This window comes from Pyxicephalus adspersus, chromosome 2 (assembly GCF_032062135.1).
Source record: "Pyxicephalus adspersus chromosome 2, UCB_Pads_2.0, whole genome shotgun sequence".
Taxonomy (NCBI): domain Eukaryota; kingdom Metazoa; phylum Chordata; class Amphibia; order Anura; family Pyxicephalidae; genus Pyxicephalus; species Pyxicephalus adspersus.
In genome coordinates this window covers 45402962-45420657 of record NC_092859.1, presented here as the reverse complement: position 1 = coordinate 45420657, position 17696 = coordinate 45402962, and the positions used below count along the sequence as shown (strand labels likewise).

General features: G+C 37.8%; 1 protein-coding gene across 2 annotated transcripts in view; it reads right to left on the bottom strand.

Moving 5' to 3' along the window:
* FCHSD1 (FCH and double SH3 domains 1) overlaps window positions 1-17696 on the bottom strand; it is a 63551-nt gene that overhangs the window by 33752 nt on the left and 12103 nt on the right. For both annotated transcript variants that reach the window (XM_072400606.1, XM_072400607.1), the window contains exons 3-6: window positions 14244-14289; window positions 9030-9103; window positions 3959-4103; window positions 3021-3157 (exon numbers count right to left, since the gene is read on the bottom strand). In XM_072400606.1, coding sequence (XP_072256707.1) covers window positions 3021-3157; window positions 3959-4103; window positions 9030-9103; window positions 14244-14289 — 402 coding nt within the window. The remainder of the gene's footprint in view (window positions 1-3020; window positions 3158-3958; window positions 4104-9029; window positions 9104-14243; window positions 14290-17696) is intronic.

Here is a 17696-nt window from a genome sequence, read left to right as displayed (position 1 = left end):
AACATCTGTCTGGTGAAATTGATCACTGAACAGGGTTCTGGAAAACCATCTGGAATTGATGCAGTTTACTGGATGCTTAAAAAACTCTCACAAAAAACATTAACGTGAAGTCAGACAAAATGCAGAGGGTCTGATCTTTAATCCAAAAGTCAATATGGTAACCTAAACCCTAAGCCACCTAATAAAGGGTCAAAATATGAGAGACAGCCTTGCAATCCAAACCATCGAGACACAGGAAAAAATAGTGTAGGAACTATGCTGTGGGCTTCAACCCATTCATTCACAGCATGAAATACCCAAAACAAGAGTCCTAACATGACAGACTGCCAGTTCAGAATCTTGCCTCAGAAGGATGATTACAAGGAAGGGTATCAAGAGAAACAACAATAACACAACAAAAAAAGAAAGAAGAATGAAGGTGGTAATTTTTGCTAGGGAAAGATTCTGGTTCTGATCTGCTACAACAAAGATCTGCATTTTTATAAGGAGTGTTGCCCAACACCAGCATTGTAATGTTTGATAGAAACCATGGCAGATAACCTACCCAAAAAAGTTTTCCCGCATTGCAAAGATCACATTCAAAAGTTTCAAAAAGCCACAATGTAGACCATAGGATTAGATTTCAAGGACTCCTGCACCTTTAGGGTGCCCTATCCAAAATACTTCTGGACAAACATTCAACAACTCTGAATTAAATTCAGGTGCTAAAAGGGTTCCAAATTCAGCCCCCAAGGGAGCAGACACATTTAGTTCATTTCAAAATGTTTTTTTCTTTTTAAGGACATCAAATATATTGCTGGGGGAGATTGTATTACTTCATTCATTTTTCTTCATATAAATGGAAACTGGATTGTTTAGTTGTTTCCTCTATCACAATAGAATGCAGAAGTTTTAGTATTTATCTGTTTAAGTTTCCATTTGTGCGCCACTTTATACTTTTTCAGTTTTGATGGATACTTTATTTTGGCATCAGCAAATTTAGTGTGCAAAAGAGTAAGTTGTGCACAGATGTTGTTTCTATTTGTTATTTCCTTTAAGGTACTAAGAGAGATGGGCCACTATGTCAAATCTGACTATAGTATTGGACTAAGCAGACAGGGCTGGGGACCCAGCTGCACCCACAGGAACCAGAGGGGACTTTGAACTGCTTTCTTTAGCCAGAGGAGACTCCAGATTAAAAGTCTTGGTACCTTCAAAAGCCAAGGAGCTATTACACACTGCACATAGAAGTCACTTGTGGCATTAGAACGGTCCCCCTCATATTTAGAAACAGACATGTTGTGAAAAAGTAGAAGTAATGCAGCTTAAAGCTGGGGGTGAGAGGCAAGGTCTCAGGTAATAAAAGATCAAAACAGATGACAGTAGGTGAGGGTCTGATGGCTGGAGATGACCAAAAGTAACTTTAGCTGGGAAACAAGAACATACCAAAAATCAGAGTTTCATGTGGCCCTATCATAAACAAGAGCATTTGTGTTTTAGGATTCTTTAACTCTGTATGGCATGAAAAAGCATCTAATGTCTGGGCTAAGTCCAATGTTATTAACTCCAGTGAACGCCAGTAGCAAATGGAAAATGTAGAGACACAAACAATTTGGTTGAGGTAGTTCTACCCTGTTTCCCCGATTATAAGGCACTCTCTTATATTTTTTGAAATGCCAAAATATGCCCTGGGTCTTATTTTCAGGGGATGTCTTATTTTTCCATGAAGAAGACTACAGCACACATTTATTGTTGAAAGTCACTCATGATCACTCATGTTCCATTGATTGTCCCCTTCTGATCACTCATGTGCCGTTCATATGAGTGTCTTATTTTAATTATTTTTTTTAAAAATCGGGGGTGGCTTACTTAATGGGGATGTCCTAAAATCGGGGAAACACGGTAATACTGGGTGGACAGAATGAGTCCTTATGACAGTGATCTTAGCAACAATATCGAAGACTCTTGGTTGAAGATAAAAATCTTAAAGTGCACTTATATAAAAAAGTGATAAAACATAAGTTAGTCTTTTGCACAGCGGAGAAAGAAGAATAATGTAGGATACTAGCAGAAACTGAGACATGCTAGTAGTAGGGTTTTTATCCTGGCCTGACCTAAAATATTAGGTTTGCCAGTTTACAATCCTTCTGAAAGCAGCAGTACAGGTAGTCCCCGAGTTAAGGACATCTGACATACTGACGACTCCTAGATACTGCTTTCCTAGATACTGCTCGATGAAGGCTTGATGGGGGAGGGGGGGGTTCGCATGACTTGCAGAAGAAGTCTTTTGCTGTTGTGCAGGCTCTTGTAACTATTTAATGACCAAGACAAACTCTGCAGTTGTTTATTTTTGTATATCAAAGCACAGCTTGCTCCAGAAGTTATTCATATGTCTAGGCTCCATAAAAAAATTTTTTTCTTTGTTTTTTTGCTTTGTTTGTGATTAGCTCACAGTGATGATTTTATACAGTAACTGACACCACGCTGCCTAATATTATGTTAAGACAAACATCTGTCCTAATTGCATTTATTAAAATAATGTAGCTTTTCTGACTTACATACAAATTCAACTTAAGAACAAACATACAGTTGGTATCTTGTATGTAAACCGGGGGCTACCCGTATAGCCCAAAAAGTAGAGAACTCCTGTGTCCCTCAGAGGACAAGAAAGCAAACCTTGTTTTTACAGTATGTATAGCGTGCAATGGTTTGTTTCCTGTTCTTTGTATTACATATATACTTCCTTTTGTTGCAATTTGTTCCCCTTATATGTGATAGGCAGAATATGAACAATAAGTAAATAGACTATGCATATAGCCAGGGCTGTTCAATGTCATTCTTTACAGGCCACTTACAGGTCAGCATTTTCATATCAACCATTGGACAGACCTTCTCCAGTCTAGGAGAGCTTTAATAAATGGAGACCAATGCATGGCTTGCAAATACCGAGCTGTTTTTGGCTGGATTGTAGCTACCTACATTTTTCCAGTTGCAAGCCCAATAAATAACCATATTACCTTGCTTTGTCTAGAGGATCCTACCTGGCCTCTGTATCAGCTGCTTTTTCTTTGGCCACCTCGCTTACACGCTCCATTTGAACATAGCGTTTCTTGGTTTTGCTGACTTCTTTCACAGTTTCCAGGAGTTCATTCTGCACTTTCGCAAGCTGCTCAATACTCTGCAATCACCACAATAAATATTAGGAGCCATCCACGGGGAACCTAGATGCCTCTTCTGCTTGTTGCAGTCCACACAACCCTTATGTTTCCAGGCATCAGTTTAGCAAAGTGTATTCAATAAGCTGAAGCACCTCAGAGAGCATCATCTACAGAGGGGTAATCTACGTATCATCTGAAGTCTGCTCTAGCACCAACATCCTCTGTGTAAATATTATAGTCGGACAGTGAATATAAGCAATTAAAAAGGAAAATGCTTGTTAAGAAATACATCAAAGCTATTGAACACATATTTCTGAAGGTGCAAGCTTCAAAGTTCGTGTTCTTATATTGGCTGTACTGCTTAACAAGTCATTAGCCTGGAAAAAGCATGGGAAGATCAGCTTGTCCAACACTTTACAAACACACACGAGTTCTGAGTCACAAAGATACAGACCTGTCAGTACAGACCAGCATCTGCACTGACAGGTTCCTTTTAAGTAATGCACATTAGCAGTTCTGTTGATTTAGCAGGAGTAATGGTCTCGTCTGTGAGAATGACTATATGTACTAGTCTTTTATATATAATAATTGAACTGACTCATCAACAATAACTGCTACCATAATAGTGTCACAATATTCAAATACTGCAAATATGCTACCATAATAAAGTGGTGTGTCAATGGTAGTCATAATGCATCTTCCTCACCACTGCATTCATATCAAACTGTACAAAATATTTATGTAGTTACTGTTTCTGAAAAATGTCAAAACTATTTTACCCTATCATTTTCCATAAGTTAAAAACTTAAACAATATTTTACTTTTTTCAGGAGTTGCTCCTTAGCAGTTCGAACAGTTTTAGCTGCTTCAGCAGTGACGTTCCTATAATTTTCTGCTGCAGAGACTCGTGTCTGTCCTATAAAAACTGTCCCCTCCATCATAGACTTCCACACAGAAAAAACGCTCCTACAGAGAAAAAATAAGAGATAAAAAAACACACCATATAAATATCTTCAGTCAAAAAAAAAAAAGAAAAAAAATCATTATGTGTTTTTGTCAGGCAAATGATAATACTTCAAAAAGAAAGTGCTATGAGAAAATGCCAAAATCTCCAGATAGGCAGGATTTGTTTTTTTATTACTGGTCTTTCTGCTTGCCTCTTTGGGCTTTTTAGTTTGGTTTATTTTGTTGCTGGAAACAATCATTTGTGACAAGTGATGAAAACACAGCAGTGTTCTGTTCTAAATAGAGGGGAGGCACCAAACTGCATCCACCATCCTAGCAAAGCATAGTTGTTATCCCCGCTCAGTTATTCACCGATATGCCAGGAGGGTTTAGTGAATGACGTCAGGGGACTGCTGTACACATGCTAGATTTTCACCCAACATGAGCATGACCATTCCTCTTGGTCAACAATACTCTAATGTGCATACAATGTTTTAGACATGAATGAAGGTGTATTTCCTGAAAAGGAGACAAGCCAGCTTGTTTTGTGTCATTTTGGGAAAAGTTATGGCAGGAAAGAATTAAAAGTATTTTATGTGCCCTACACTACAAGAAGCCTTCTGACTCCTATCTGCCTAAAAGCATGCACTTCTGTTTATAGTTCTCTGACATTTAGCCACAAAAATTTAGAAGTGGCTTCTTAAGGAAAACAAAATATTCAAAAGCTATTACCGTTTTTTAAATAAAAAGATTGGTGCAGTCCACACTTGACTGACTGCATAGGCAATACTTCAAAAATGCTATCATTACAAACACTGTTTTGCCTGTGATATGGAATAAATTTGCAATATCACTGATTGTCTCCTAGGTGGATGAAGGACACAGTTGTCTGCAAGAATAGGGATCAATATTGTTGTGTATAAAAAGTGAACATTCCTACAACTAATAAGTGTCATGATCCATTAGAGTAAGTAGGTCTAGATCATCTTTTCACAAAACATTTTAACATCACAGCAGAGGCCTGCCACAATCCAGTCAGGGCAGCATTAAAAAGTAATGTATATTTAAAATGATAAAAAAAGACACCTGATTATGTCTTTTGAGAAAAAAACTTGTTGGGAGGCAGTCAGCCTGTGATGCTAGCACTTTAATTCTTTGGAAAAACAAAGGTCACTGCTCTCCAATAATAGTACGCATATTTCCTTTGTTATATACCCATATATGTCTTTATTTCCATATGTCCTTTATTAGTTACTTTTAATAAATGGTTTTACATTATTTGTGGTGCCTTGTTTGTTTTTCTGTTATCAACACATTCATTGAAAATAGGATCTGAAAAGATAACACAAAGGCTTGTCAAGTTCTATGTGTACTTGTCCACTAAGATACAACCGCCACCCTATTCAATAGTCTGATTGGGTGGCCCTCCCTCTTTGGTTGATAGTTCTGCATTCAAATCTTTGTCATATCTGCATGGCCCCGTTTATGTTGAGGTTATGATCGCTCTCAAATTCTTTTTTTATAACTCCTGAATATTGTCATGTTCTATGTATTGCCCACCTAGGGATATTACATTTATAAATAAGCTGGTTTTTTAACTTTTCTTAAAAACACATAAATCTGTAGAACCTGTGAGTGAGTGTTTGCAATAAAAGAGTTACTGCCTGGTTCATTTAGATTGCCAAGGCAGAACTGAACCCCCAAAAAAGGCACCAGCAGGTAGAGTTTTTTTTGGTAAAAGAGTCATGCAAACATTTCCATGGCTCCTGTTGGCTATTTTTGCTTGCACTGCATGGAACATGAGCCATGCAGCATAGAGTCAGGTTTTATACACGGCACAACTGAATGAATATACCCAGATGCCAGGGACAATGTATTCTCATAGGTGGCCTTTCAATTGTTGAAGCAGATCACTGTGGACCCAGAATAATCAATGTTAAGCATGGTGGCTTCCAGTGATGCAGAAGTGACACAGGTTCCTGGACTTTTCATCGCTGCAGGATGCCCATAAAAGTGTGTGTCATAATCAACAAGTATGTTGTGTATACTGAATATAGCAAAAGCTCACCCACACTAATTTAGTTCTGCTCTACCTACTATTGATAACGGTATGTGGTCTACAAAAGCCCATGAGTCAGTCACAGAATGTACTGTGTCCAGAGCAATGTTTTTGCACAAGCCTGTTGTTTGTGGCTGGTCGCAGCTTGGATATATTAGTGCATTTCTGTTTATATATTTTTTTTCTGTGTTGTTTTGGGAAAAGTGGGTTGTTGTGATAATCTGTCACCACACTGGTCAATTTCCAAGACAGACCCCAATACTTTGCACATCCCTATGACCCCCCCCCCCCCATCCTTCCCGCATCTCTTCCCCCCTGTGACAAAAAGAAAGAGTTATTATTTGCAGTTTTTTGTTTGCAGCAGATTTATGTAAACTAGCTAAAAAAACAGCACTCTCATGCATTGGGATTATTTACAGCATGGCATCTTCCGTTGCAGGTGACAGGTAAACCTTTCCTATGACATACAGTTAGGTCCATAAATATTTGGACGGTGACAACTTTTTTCTAATTTTGGTTCTGTACATTACCACAATTAATTTTAAATTAAACAACTCAGATGTAGTTAAACTGCAGACATTCAGCTTCAATTCAGTGGGTTGAAAAGAAAGATTGTATAAAAATGTGAGAAACTAAAGCCTTTTTTTTTACACAATCACTTCATTTCAGGGGCTCAGAAGTATCTGGACAATTGACTCAAAGGCTATTTCATGGGCTGGTGTGGGCAATTCCTTCGTTATGTCATTATCAATTAGGCGGATAAAAGGCCTGGAGTTGATTGGGGGGGAGGGGGGTGCTTGTATTATTATTATTATTATTATTATTATTAATAAACAGGATTTATATAGCGCCAACATATTACGCAGCGCTGTACATTAAATAGGGATGTGGAAGATTTTGCTGTGAGCAGACAACATGCGGTCAAAGGAGTTCTCCATGCAGGTGAAACAAGCCATCCTTAAGCTGCAAAAAAAACTGAAAAAACCCATCTGAGAAATTGCTACAATATTAGGAGTGGCAAAATCTACAGTTTGGTACATCATGAGAAAAAACAAAGCACTGGTGAACCCAGCAACACCAAAAGACCTGGACGTCCACGGAAGACAACAGTGGTGGATGATCACAGAGTCAACCAAGTGAACAACACTCTCCAGGAAGTAGGGGTATCAATATCCAAGTCTACCATAAAGAGAAGACTGCATGAAAGTAAATACAGAGTGTGCACTGCAAGGTGCAAGACACTCATAAGCCTCAAGAATAGAAAGGCTAGATTGGACTTTGCTCAAAAAACATCTAAAAAAGCCAGCACAGTTCTGGAAAAACATTCTGTGGACAGATGAAACCAAGATCAACCTTTACCAGAATGATGGCAAGGAAAAAGTATGGAGAAGGGGTGGAACAGCTCAAGATGCAAAGCATACCACATGATCTGTAAAACATGGTGGAGGCAATGTGATGGCTTGGGCGTGCATGGCTGCCAGTGGCACTGGGACACTAGTGTTTATCAATGATGTGACAGAAGCAGTGGAATGAATTCTGAGGTGTTCAGAGACATACTGTCTGATCAAATCCAGCTAAATACAGTCAAATAGATTGGGAGGTGTTTCATAATACAGATGGACAATGACCCAAAACATACAGCCAAAGCAGCAGTTTATTAAAGCAAAAAGTGGAATATTCTTGAATGGCCAAGTCAGTGACCTGATCTGAACCCAACTGAGCATGCATTTCACTTGTTGAAGACTAAACTTCGGACAGAAAGGCCCACAAACAAACAGCAACTGAAAGCCGCTGCAGTAAAGGCCTGGCAGGGCATTAAAAAGGAGGAAACCCAGCATATGGTGATGTCCATGAGTTCAAGACTACAGGCTGTCATTGCCAGCAAAGGGTTTTCAACCAAGTATTAGATATGAACATTTTATTTTCAACTTTTTAATTTGTGCAAGTACTTTTAAGCCCCTGTAATGAAGTGATTGTGTAAAAAAGTTCCTTTAGTTCCTCACATTTTTATGCAATCTTTTTGTTACACCCACTGAATTAAAGCTGAAAGTCTGCTGTTCCACTGCATCCGAGTTGTTTCATTTAAAATTAATTGTGGTAATTTACAGAACCAAAATTAGAAAAAAGTTGTCTCTGTCCAAATATTTATGAACCAAACTGTAAATCAAACTATGGTGCCCAGGCTCTGTGTAACATTGGAAAAAAAAACAAAACACCCTCAAAAAAGATCTGATCTTATACAAATAATTATATATTACTGTGATAGGAACAGAAGCCTAAGTCAGTGAAGCATGATTCATTATTCCTGTGAAATCTGAAAGCTGCAGCTCTGTGCTCTTTATTACACAACATATAAAGAGTCCTCTGCTGCTTTTACTAATGTTATGGCTGATTGTCATTATCACTACCTGATGGTCAAAGTACAAAGTATCTATTCCCTGTAGGATTATGCTACCATCTGCTGCCAAGTGGCTACATCTTTTAAACAAGTCAGCCTAACTAATTCTTTTACAAATACCATTCCAGCTTTAAACTATGCTAAGCTACTAATAAAGTATTGTGCTTACTTTAAGGGTTTTAGGTAAAGCCTAACTTGCCCCAAACAAAATCAGCCAAATTCTGTTATCCAGACCCCTATTCTAGTTACCACGGTCTCTAGTAACCCCTTTGGTTCTAGGTTTGATTTTATTAGAGTACTGGATAAATCCAGGTGTTTTGTTTTTCATTTATTTAACTGAATTGGTCCTTTTTTGTTTTGGAGCCAAAGTTGGTAAAACTGCTTTTAATATTCTGTGCTTATGAATAATGTTGGTTAGACAATTCTTACATACATAACTGTTAAGCCAAAGTGTAAAGCTTTACAAATTATCTATAGCTGGCCCACCTACCTGCATTCCCGAGTCTCATTCTTCCCACGATGCCAGTCTCTTTTAAGGTACTGACTTGCTAGTCTCTGCAAAGCCTGAAGGTCACAAAAAAAAACATTTAAAGACAGCTTCTGTCTACTCCTGATATTTACTGGAACACCCTGGTCTTTCACCACTTATCTGTCACATTCTGCACTCACACACAAGACATACACATTCCACTACACATCGGATCTGTGCCAGTGGCCTCAGAGGTCTGCAATGGTCATGCAAATATTGGTTCAGTCCCAAGTGGATGTTCTCACTGCCAGTAACATTGTTCACACAGGAACACAAGCAACCCATGACCTGCAGAACTATGTGTATGCATCTTAGAAAAGGAATTATATATATATAATAGATAGATAGATAGATAGATAGATAGATAGATAGATAGATATAATATTACCCTGCAGGAATACAGAAATGACTTAATGACTTGTATCTGCCCAGCTAGCATTTGCATCTAGAGGATACATAGCACATCATGTTTTAACTAAGCTTTTTTGCTGAGCTGTCATTAAAGAAAAATTATGCTGCAATCACACCTGGAAGTCACTTGGTTCTGGAATCCAACCCAAACCTTAGAAGGAACTCTAATACCGACACAACAAACCTGACTGTCATAAAAAGACTTTTTATGACATTCTAATGTGAAGAAATGTTAAGAAAACAGCTCTAATCCCATAAACCAAGTAGCCTTCTACTTTTATATATTGTTTCTGGGGATAAATGGGTTGCACACAGACCGACTGCCAAGGACCAATAACAGGTTCAACATTTTTTGTTTAATGAATTAACTGTTCTTCCTAGGTCATTTTAGCTGGGTGCACTGTGTACACTTTTCAATAGCTGCTTGGCTGGTATAAGACAGCTTTATGCTGGGCTTAGCAGAGAGAGAGCCATCAGTGTGGTCTGGGCAGCTTACACTTTTTATCTTTTTCTTATTGTTTTCTGTTTCCACTTCATCCTTTGCTGCAAAACTCACAAGCTGCTTGTTGTATAAGGCTCTGCTAACATTATCGGGCTTCTCAAGCAGTTACTGTTTAAAAATTATTACAAACTACAGTTAACAGAGGAACAATTTTTTTTGCCCCAGCCATCTCTAAAGACTTAAATTGAAACCAATGGTTATTACTATGCAAGCATTTTAAACAGTTTCTTTTAAGCAGTTTTATAAAAAAAATAAAAAAAGCCCCAAGCATATCAGCTAAATGTAATATTCTAAGGCCCATAGGATTTACAAAGAGACACAATTATTGAAAATGCTACCAGCACATTAGTAACTGCAAAATCTTGTTTCACCTAACGTGCATGCTTCCAAGAAAACCATGCAAAACATGGGGGTTTCAAACTGAGCAAAAAAACACATAAGCAGAGGTTACCGTTATCCATCTGTCAAAACAATACGTTATAAACAGAATCCAAAAACTTTCTTAAAAACAACATCGTCTGTACTGCAGTAATGAATTAGGTTCCTTCAGATTAGTCAAAATCTCTTCCAGGGAATGTAATGTTCTGCAAACTTTAGTGCATATTGGCTTTATTATTTAACAGCTAATCCCTTTACAGCTACAGATGATGAAGATATTATGTTTTTTTTAGAAGATCAGACTTGTAAAAGCTGCACATTAGCAGGTACCAGGTGCAGAGCACACTGCTGTTATGCAGCCAAGAGTGGGAAACTGAACCGTCACTTCCAGGAACCATGCGTTGCAACCACAGCACAAACGCAACCATCTGAAAACATTTGCACGACATGGCTCCCAACTACTCCAATACAGTTAAAGGGGAGCAGTAAGGGGAACCCGCTGTACTATACTCCCTTGTGCTCATTCCCCATCGGTCGTTCAAGGATCCATCCTGATGGTGTGTACTTCAAACAACTTCTGTACACAAGCACCATTGTTAGTTGTGGATAATAAAAAAAAAAACACAAATGAGAAGATAAAGCATTTGCATAAATTTTAATCCAATTTCAGTTCTAACTAGTCACAGAAAGGCTCCATCATTACACAAACCATATAATTAAATGTATTGTTAAATGCAAATCAGGTAAATTACTCAAAGTGACCTGGTATTAGCTTTTTGCAGTCCCTGTAAAGCAAAGTGAAGTAAAAAAAAAATAAAAACACAAGGAGCCAATTAGTTCATGTTCTGACAAGTTAAATGCCGAGGAGAATAGAAACAAGAGTGAGACAAAGGAGCTCATCATTGTGCCATTTTCTCCCTTTTTGTTCAATCATAGGCTGGGATGGGTCAAGGATGACCTTGAATTTAATTGAAGATTAGAGTGGGAGGGTTAAATAATGCTAACCATAGGAATCAGGGTATCTGAGCAGGAAAAAATTGACATAGTTGGCCTTCTTTTTAAATGATTTATGATCTAATGACAGGTGAGGTAATGATTGAAAAGTGGCAATAGAATGGATGAAGCACAAATCCACAGAATAGATGAAGAAAATATGTTCTCACAATGCAGGTCCTCAGGCACAGCTCACTCTCTAGTAATCTCTAAGGAAAACATTTAGGAGAACCTATGCTTATATCATGCACACTTATGTACTTACTTATCCTAAACCAGGAGTATGGGCTCTCATTCATCTCTGCATCTGTAAGCATTGCAATTTTTTTCTTTTTACATTTTCCAATACAAGGTTAGATTTTTTTCTTTTGTGAGAACATATCCAGACACGCTGCTAGTGTTCCAGTGTAAACAACCAGCAATCCAACTACAGAGTCTTTGTTGTGATCTTTAATAGGTATCCTGCTTAGGTCCTGAAATTTTAGGTAAGGTATAGCAAGGTGAAAGAAGGGCTGCAGAGGTTGCTAAGGATAAGCAGTGCTGGTATAGAGTTGCAGAAGTAAGATTTGCTGGAATGGAGTTGCAGGGGGCGCAGAAGTGATCACTGTTGGAATAAGGTTGCAGGGAATTCAAGTGTGCATAGGGTTGCGGGTGGCTCAGAAGTGAGCAGTGTTCAAATACAGTTGTAGAAGATCAACAGATAAGTGAGGGTGGAGGAGGAATACAGGGGGTGAAGAAATAAACAGTGTTGAAAGGAGGGCATGTAAGTGGGGATAAATGACAGGACAACCTATATGCTTACCTCCCTAGTCAATTCAACAATATTTGCAGTGCTACCCTGCCCAGGAATACACAGTCATTCACACATAAAACACACATAAAAGTTAAGAAGAGTTGTACAGTGAAGAGCACTGGACTGAATGGTAAGGTAAGTATTTTATGCTGTGGACTGCACTCAGGTGGGAAAATGGATTAAAATATACCATATATTTTACTATTAAAATTAATTATACTAATATAGTGTTGGTACCTGGTGTTGGTTGCCTAAAGGAGACAAAAATAGCAATATAAAGGTGCTAAAAGTTTTAAGCCTTACCTATTTTTTTGTATATTACGGAAACAAAAAAAAAAAAAAAAGGTTTTTGCCCATGTTATAATTGAATTGCTTTCCACCCAAAAAATAATTTTTATGGTGTGCCAAAAAGACACAGACTCAGAATTTAAACTTCCCTTAAAATGTAAAAACATTAACATTCTTTGCCAGGATATAAAGCACAAAAACCACAATGTTTAAATAGAGGAGTTTTCTTAGGATAAAAATATTTATTAGTAAATACCAAAGACTGTTTTATATTTCCTGTGGAAATGATCCACACACAGAGACTGTGCCAATATAAAATTATTAGTCATTTTATTGAGCTTTAAAGCAGTTTTATTGTGTCTTTTAAATGGATCAGATTTTAAATTGACTGTTGATGTGCATGGTAAGCAGTTTGCTAATGTCACCAAAGGTTTTGTATTAGTTTTCCCCCCTCCCCATGCTTCGTAGCTGTCTGTAGGCTGACTGATGAGTAAACAAGACTTTGGTGTGATATTCCCTGCATGGGTCCCTTTTTATTTTGAAATGTCTGATGTTTATTTGCTGTTTTACAGAGCAAAAATTTGCCAGATGTATTGAATTTCTTTTTGATCACCACTGATCTGGTAAGAAAACATCTATGAAGTGTTTTAGGATTCTAGTCTGAGGTATTTATGCAAGTTAAACAAATGAAAGTTTTAGAACAAACATGCAGAAAAAGTAATAAAGAAAAATAGCAAAAATACTATAAGCAATGGAGTACAGAGCAGCAACCAGCCTTAAACACATTTGAAATGCTTATGTATAGCGTTTTCTGCATAAAGAATGGTAGTCTTGTGAGGCCTGTCTTCCTTGTGAGCTGGTTACTATTTGCAGACAGCATGTCCGGATGTTTACCCTACACTTTTTTAACAATATACTAGTTACGGTTAGATTTTAACCATTTTTTACAATAATTGTTGTTTATTTAACTGGACATAAACTTAATCAAATGTCCACTTACATTTCCATGCCATGCGTTTTAACACATTAGAAATGTAATACACCACACCATTCAAGGAACTGCATTCAAACAGGCTTAGGACATCAGAGTAAAACCTGTCACGCATATGGGCAACTTGAAGGATAAATGAAATTTGGAATAGAACTGTGCCCCAATAGTTCCCAGGGTGCTTTTACTAAATTAACATACTTGATCCTAATGACACAGTTGGGCAGTAGGGAATGGCCATTTCACCATACATCCATTTTAAGTATATTTATAGTAACTCCAGCCAAAACATTTGAAGTCAAGAGTGGGAAAAGGTTACAAAAAATGCAAGGTTCTCACCAAACATATTTTGCTTCCACGGCCACCCACACACCCTTACCCCCTGCCCTTACACCCCAACTTAGTCCCCATCATCCTTTCTTACCCTCCCACTCTACGCTCCTGACCCCACTAGAGCACATACATTATTCACTACCGTTCATACTTATTCTCAATTCACACCCAAAGAGAAGAGCGCTGGACGAATCGGGGGCTCTGCTGAAGTGAAGATTTTTGGATATTTTGCATATTTTCACACCTTTCACCAAAAACAATGCTGCCATATTTTTCCAGGTACAAACTTTCATTGCGAGGTCAAAACTTACAATGATAGCATCACCCAATATCTTCACACAACTCACAAGCTTTCACACGAAGTTAAAATAGAAATTAAGTAGACTCGACACTTTTCATCATTAAAAAAAAAAAAAATCAGGTATTGGCTTTGGATTCATTGATATTGTTCTTTATACTAAAAGCAATCCATTCATAACGACTTCTTACCTGCCCATACTCTTTTTCGATTGCCGCTCTCTGTTTGCAGTATGACCTGGCAGAAGAAAAAAGAAAAAAATTGTTTATATTTGGCTCAAACACCGAGGCATGCTGTGTTCACAGGAGGAGCATGAGGCCCAACTAAAACAGTTAGTCTAAGACTGAAAAACAAGCAGTTTATGTAAACTTAAGGCTTGGCAAAAAAATATTTTAGGAAACCTTGAATTTTTCCAGGTTTGCGCTGTTCTTTACTCTACAGTTGCAAACACATCATATTGACAAACAAAACAATCAACGCTAGTTAGGATGAGAAGCAAAGTCATTAAAATGTATTGAAGTATACATGACTCTATAACCTACATTATCACTTACTTATTAAAAAAAATAATGTTCTTATTAACCTTCAGACAGTGTTGGAAATGTAAAAAAAAATGGCATAGGGGCCATATTTGGTGAATCAGCTCTCTGATACAAATTTTCCCTGAAAGAAACACTGACACTAAAAAACAGGTGATAAGCACAGAAATTTCTTAAACCTGTTATATAATAACGGGGAAGGGACACATGGTAAGGTTGAGAACTATTTGGGACCATATAAACCCACGTTTGTCATGTATGGATTGCTTCGACATGCATGAAGGAAAAAAAAATCAATTTCTTCAGAACATTGACATGCATCAAGGCCCATGTTTCTTGTTTTTCATGAACTGTGAGTGCATAACAGTGTACAATTAACATATTTAAACATACATAATACATAAAAACATCAGTTTCTTTTGCAAACATGCACTTTCATATATTTTTGCCCATCAAATTTAATTTTGTATGGAATGTGAAACAAAATTCAAGAAAGAGTTTAGTCAGGGTTTCCTGTATCAAATTAGAGTCGGCCATCATTTCAATGTCAGTTTTTCAACCATCTAAAATTGCTACAGCAAAGCTACTGCTTGCTGAGTGTTCACCTTGAGGTCCGGAAGAGTTATTGATTTTGTGAAAAAAAAGGAAGCGTGATCTGAGTCATTGGAGGATTTCAATGACACTCAGCAAATGCAAAAGAGATATACTTACAGGATACAGTCAGTGAATCTGTGCCAACTGTGCGCCCTGCTAATGCACAACTTCCTGGTTATGTAGTCTGCTTGAAGAACGTTGTGAATTTTGCAAAGGTCACACTACAACTACTGATAGACACAACAGAACTCATAGAAACTGCTTTCAGTGTTTTCAGTAGTAAAGTCCCAGAGCAAGATAGATGTACAACAAGCCTGTGAGGGGCTCTCGGAGCCAAGTGTCACCCGCTCAAACCTCCTCCTTTACACCACTCACAGTACTCAGTAGACAATTCTCCAAGCTACAGATTTCATATACCGGTATTTTTCTTTGTAATGACTAAAACTATTCAACTCACTGACTGACTGCACAGCAACAAATGCTATTTAAATTACCCACTTAAGTAAAGGTGGAGGACAGCAATAGATATCAGTGACCATAAACACCAGAAGAATAATATCTTAGCAGAAGAAAACAACATATTTATATTGTAACTCCAACACTATTTAGTACTACGGCTTTCAGAAAACCTAACAAACAAACAACAGAAAAAAACAACAAAAAAAAAAAACTTTTTGTTCTCATCTAGGACCACATTTTTTTACACTAACAACTTTTTGAGTTATAAATAATGTTAAAAATACATGCAGGCACAGTGTAGATTAACTAAAGCACCATTGAGGTAACATTTTCAATATATTCAGTGCAAACTCAAATAGGCACAAAGTAATAGATAAATGGAAAGAGTAGGATAGGTGGAATCAGGATAAGATGATTCTTAATTTTAGGCAGCTGCACCTTCACTTTATTCCTCGTGACCTTCTACAGAAGCAAGTCCATCATGTGGTGGTTCAGAAACAGGCAATAGATAAAAAATAATGAATAAGGAACACACCTGACTGGAGATTCCTATTGTGTGGTGATCAATAGAAAACAGGTCTCTTACATTGCTGTCCAATGGGAAGTATGTCACCTCTGGTCATTGGTATCACTATTATTTTGTTGGTACTTTTGACATGTGAAAATACTTCCAATTTTAAATTTCCCGCCAGTCCCCCCCCCCCCCCCACGCACGCATGCCGCCCGCACACATGACGTATACCTGGCCGGCATCTGCATCCCCCCCCCCCCCCCCCCCCCCCCCCCATAGACAGGCTATGGAAAAACTAAACACAGATTTGAAATCGGCAATTGAAAAGTACTACACAAACCCATATAAAGTTATCACTGATAAAAATGGCCTGTGAATTTGTTATTGAAGCCCACTGGATGAATAGTTTTCCTGCTTGTTCGCAGAGCTCTATGATTAGGCTCCACTATAGAATGAAACACATAGCTTGTCCAGCTGTGGTTTATCCTCTAAAACTATGCATTATTATATTTTAGTGAGCATATAGATAACAGAAAACTTTCCTCCAAACATTTCAAGGCCACCCAGGACCCATGTATTAAATTAAAAAAAAATGTCCAAGTGAACAATGGCCTTTACCTTTTCATAGAGATCCTGCTCAATTCTGAAACTCTAAAGATGCTACACATCAATGAAAGTTATAGTTCATCAGCTAAAATGCTATGCACTGGCATAAGCTGTGTACACACGTGCAATAATCATCGTTGGAAACGAACGACTAATGACAAACGTTATAATCGTTAACAAAAAAAGTGCACAACAACGCCGATGAATGAGGATTGTCGCTGAAAACGAACGACCGTCCTGGCAGATCTGATTGGGCGACGATTGTTTGCAATCTATTGTGTGTATGGTCGTTCAGTGATTGTGGATGGTTCTGCAGTACACTTTCTCCTTTACATGTGACTTCCTGCATCATTAACAATTGTATCTAGTGTGTGTACATTATTGGTGGATTATATTTGAACGATCGTATTGTTACAGCATGTACAGAATTTTGCACAATACGATCGTTCAAAATAATCGTGCATAATCGTTGATCTGTCGTTAGTGGTTTGTTTTCTAACGACAATTATTGCACATGTGCACCTAGCTTTATACGTCTGCAGTACTGGGATCTCCTCATCATTGCTTCCTACAACCACTGTAGGGTGCCACTCCTCCTGCTGCAGAATAAAAATTTCTGGAACATCTAGTAAAGTAAATCACATCATCTTCCTAGTGCCACCATTTAGGTGGACCGTGCTGAAAGGAGACAGATGGTAATAACTCCAAACAGATAAAGGCCATTAACACCTTTAACATTAACAGAAGACTAAAACAATCTATTTTAGGCAGATGAACTCATTGAACATGGTAACATTCTCCTTCATTAAACCGGGAATGGGCAGGAAACATTGAAGGCTACAGCAAGGCTGGATGTCACAGTTTACAAAGGTCAGCTCTTTATTTTATAATGTATCTTACCTGCCTAAGAAAAAGCATCTAGAACTTTGAATGAG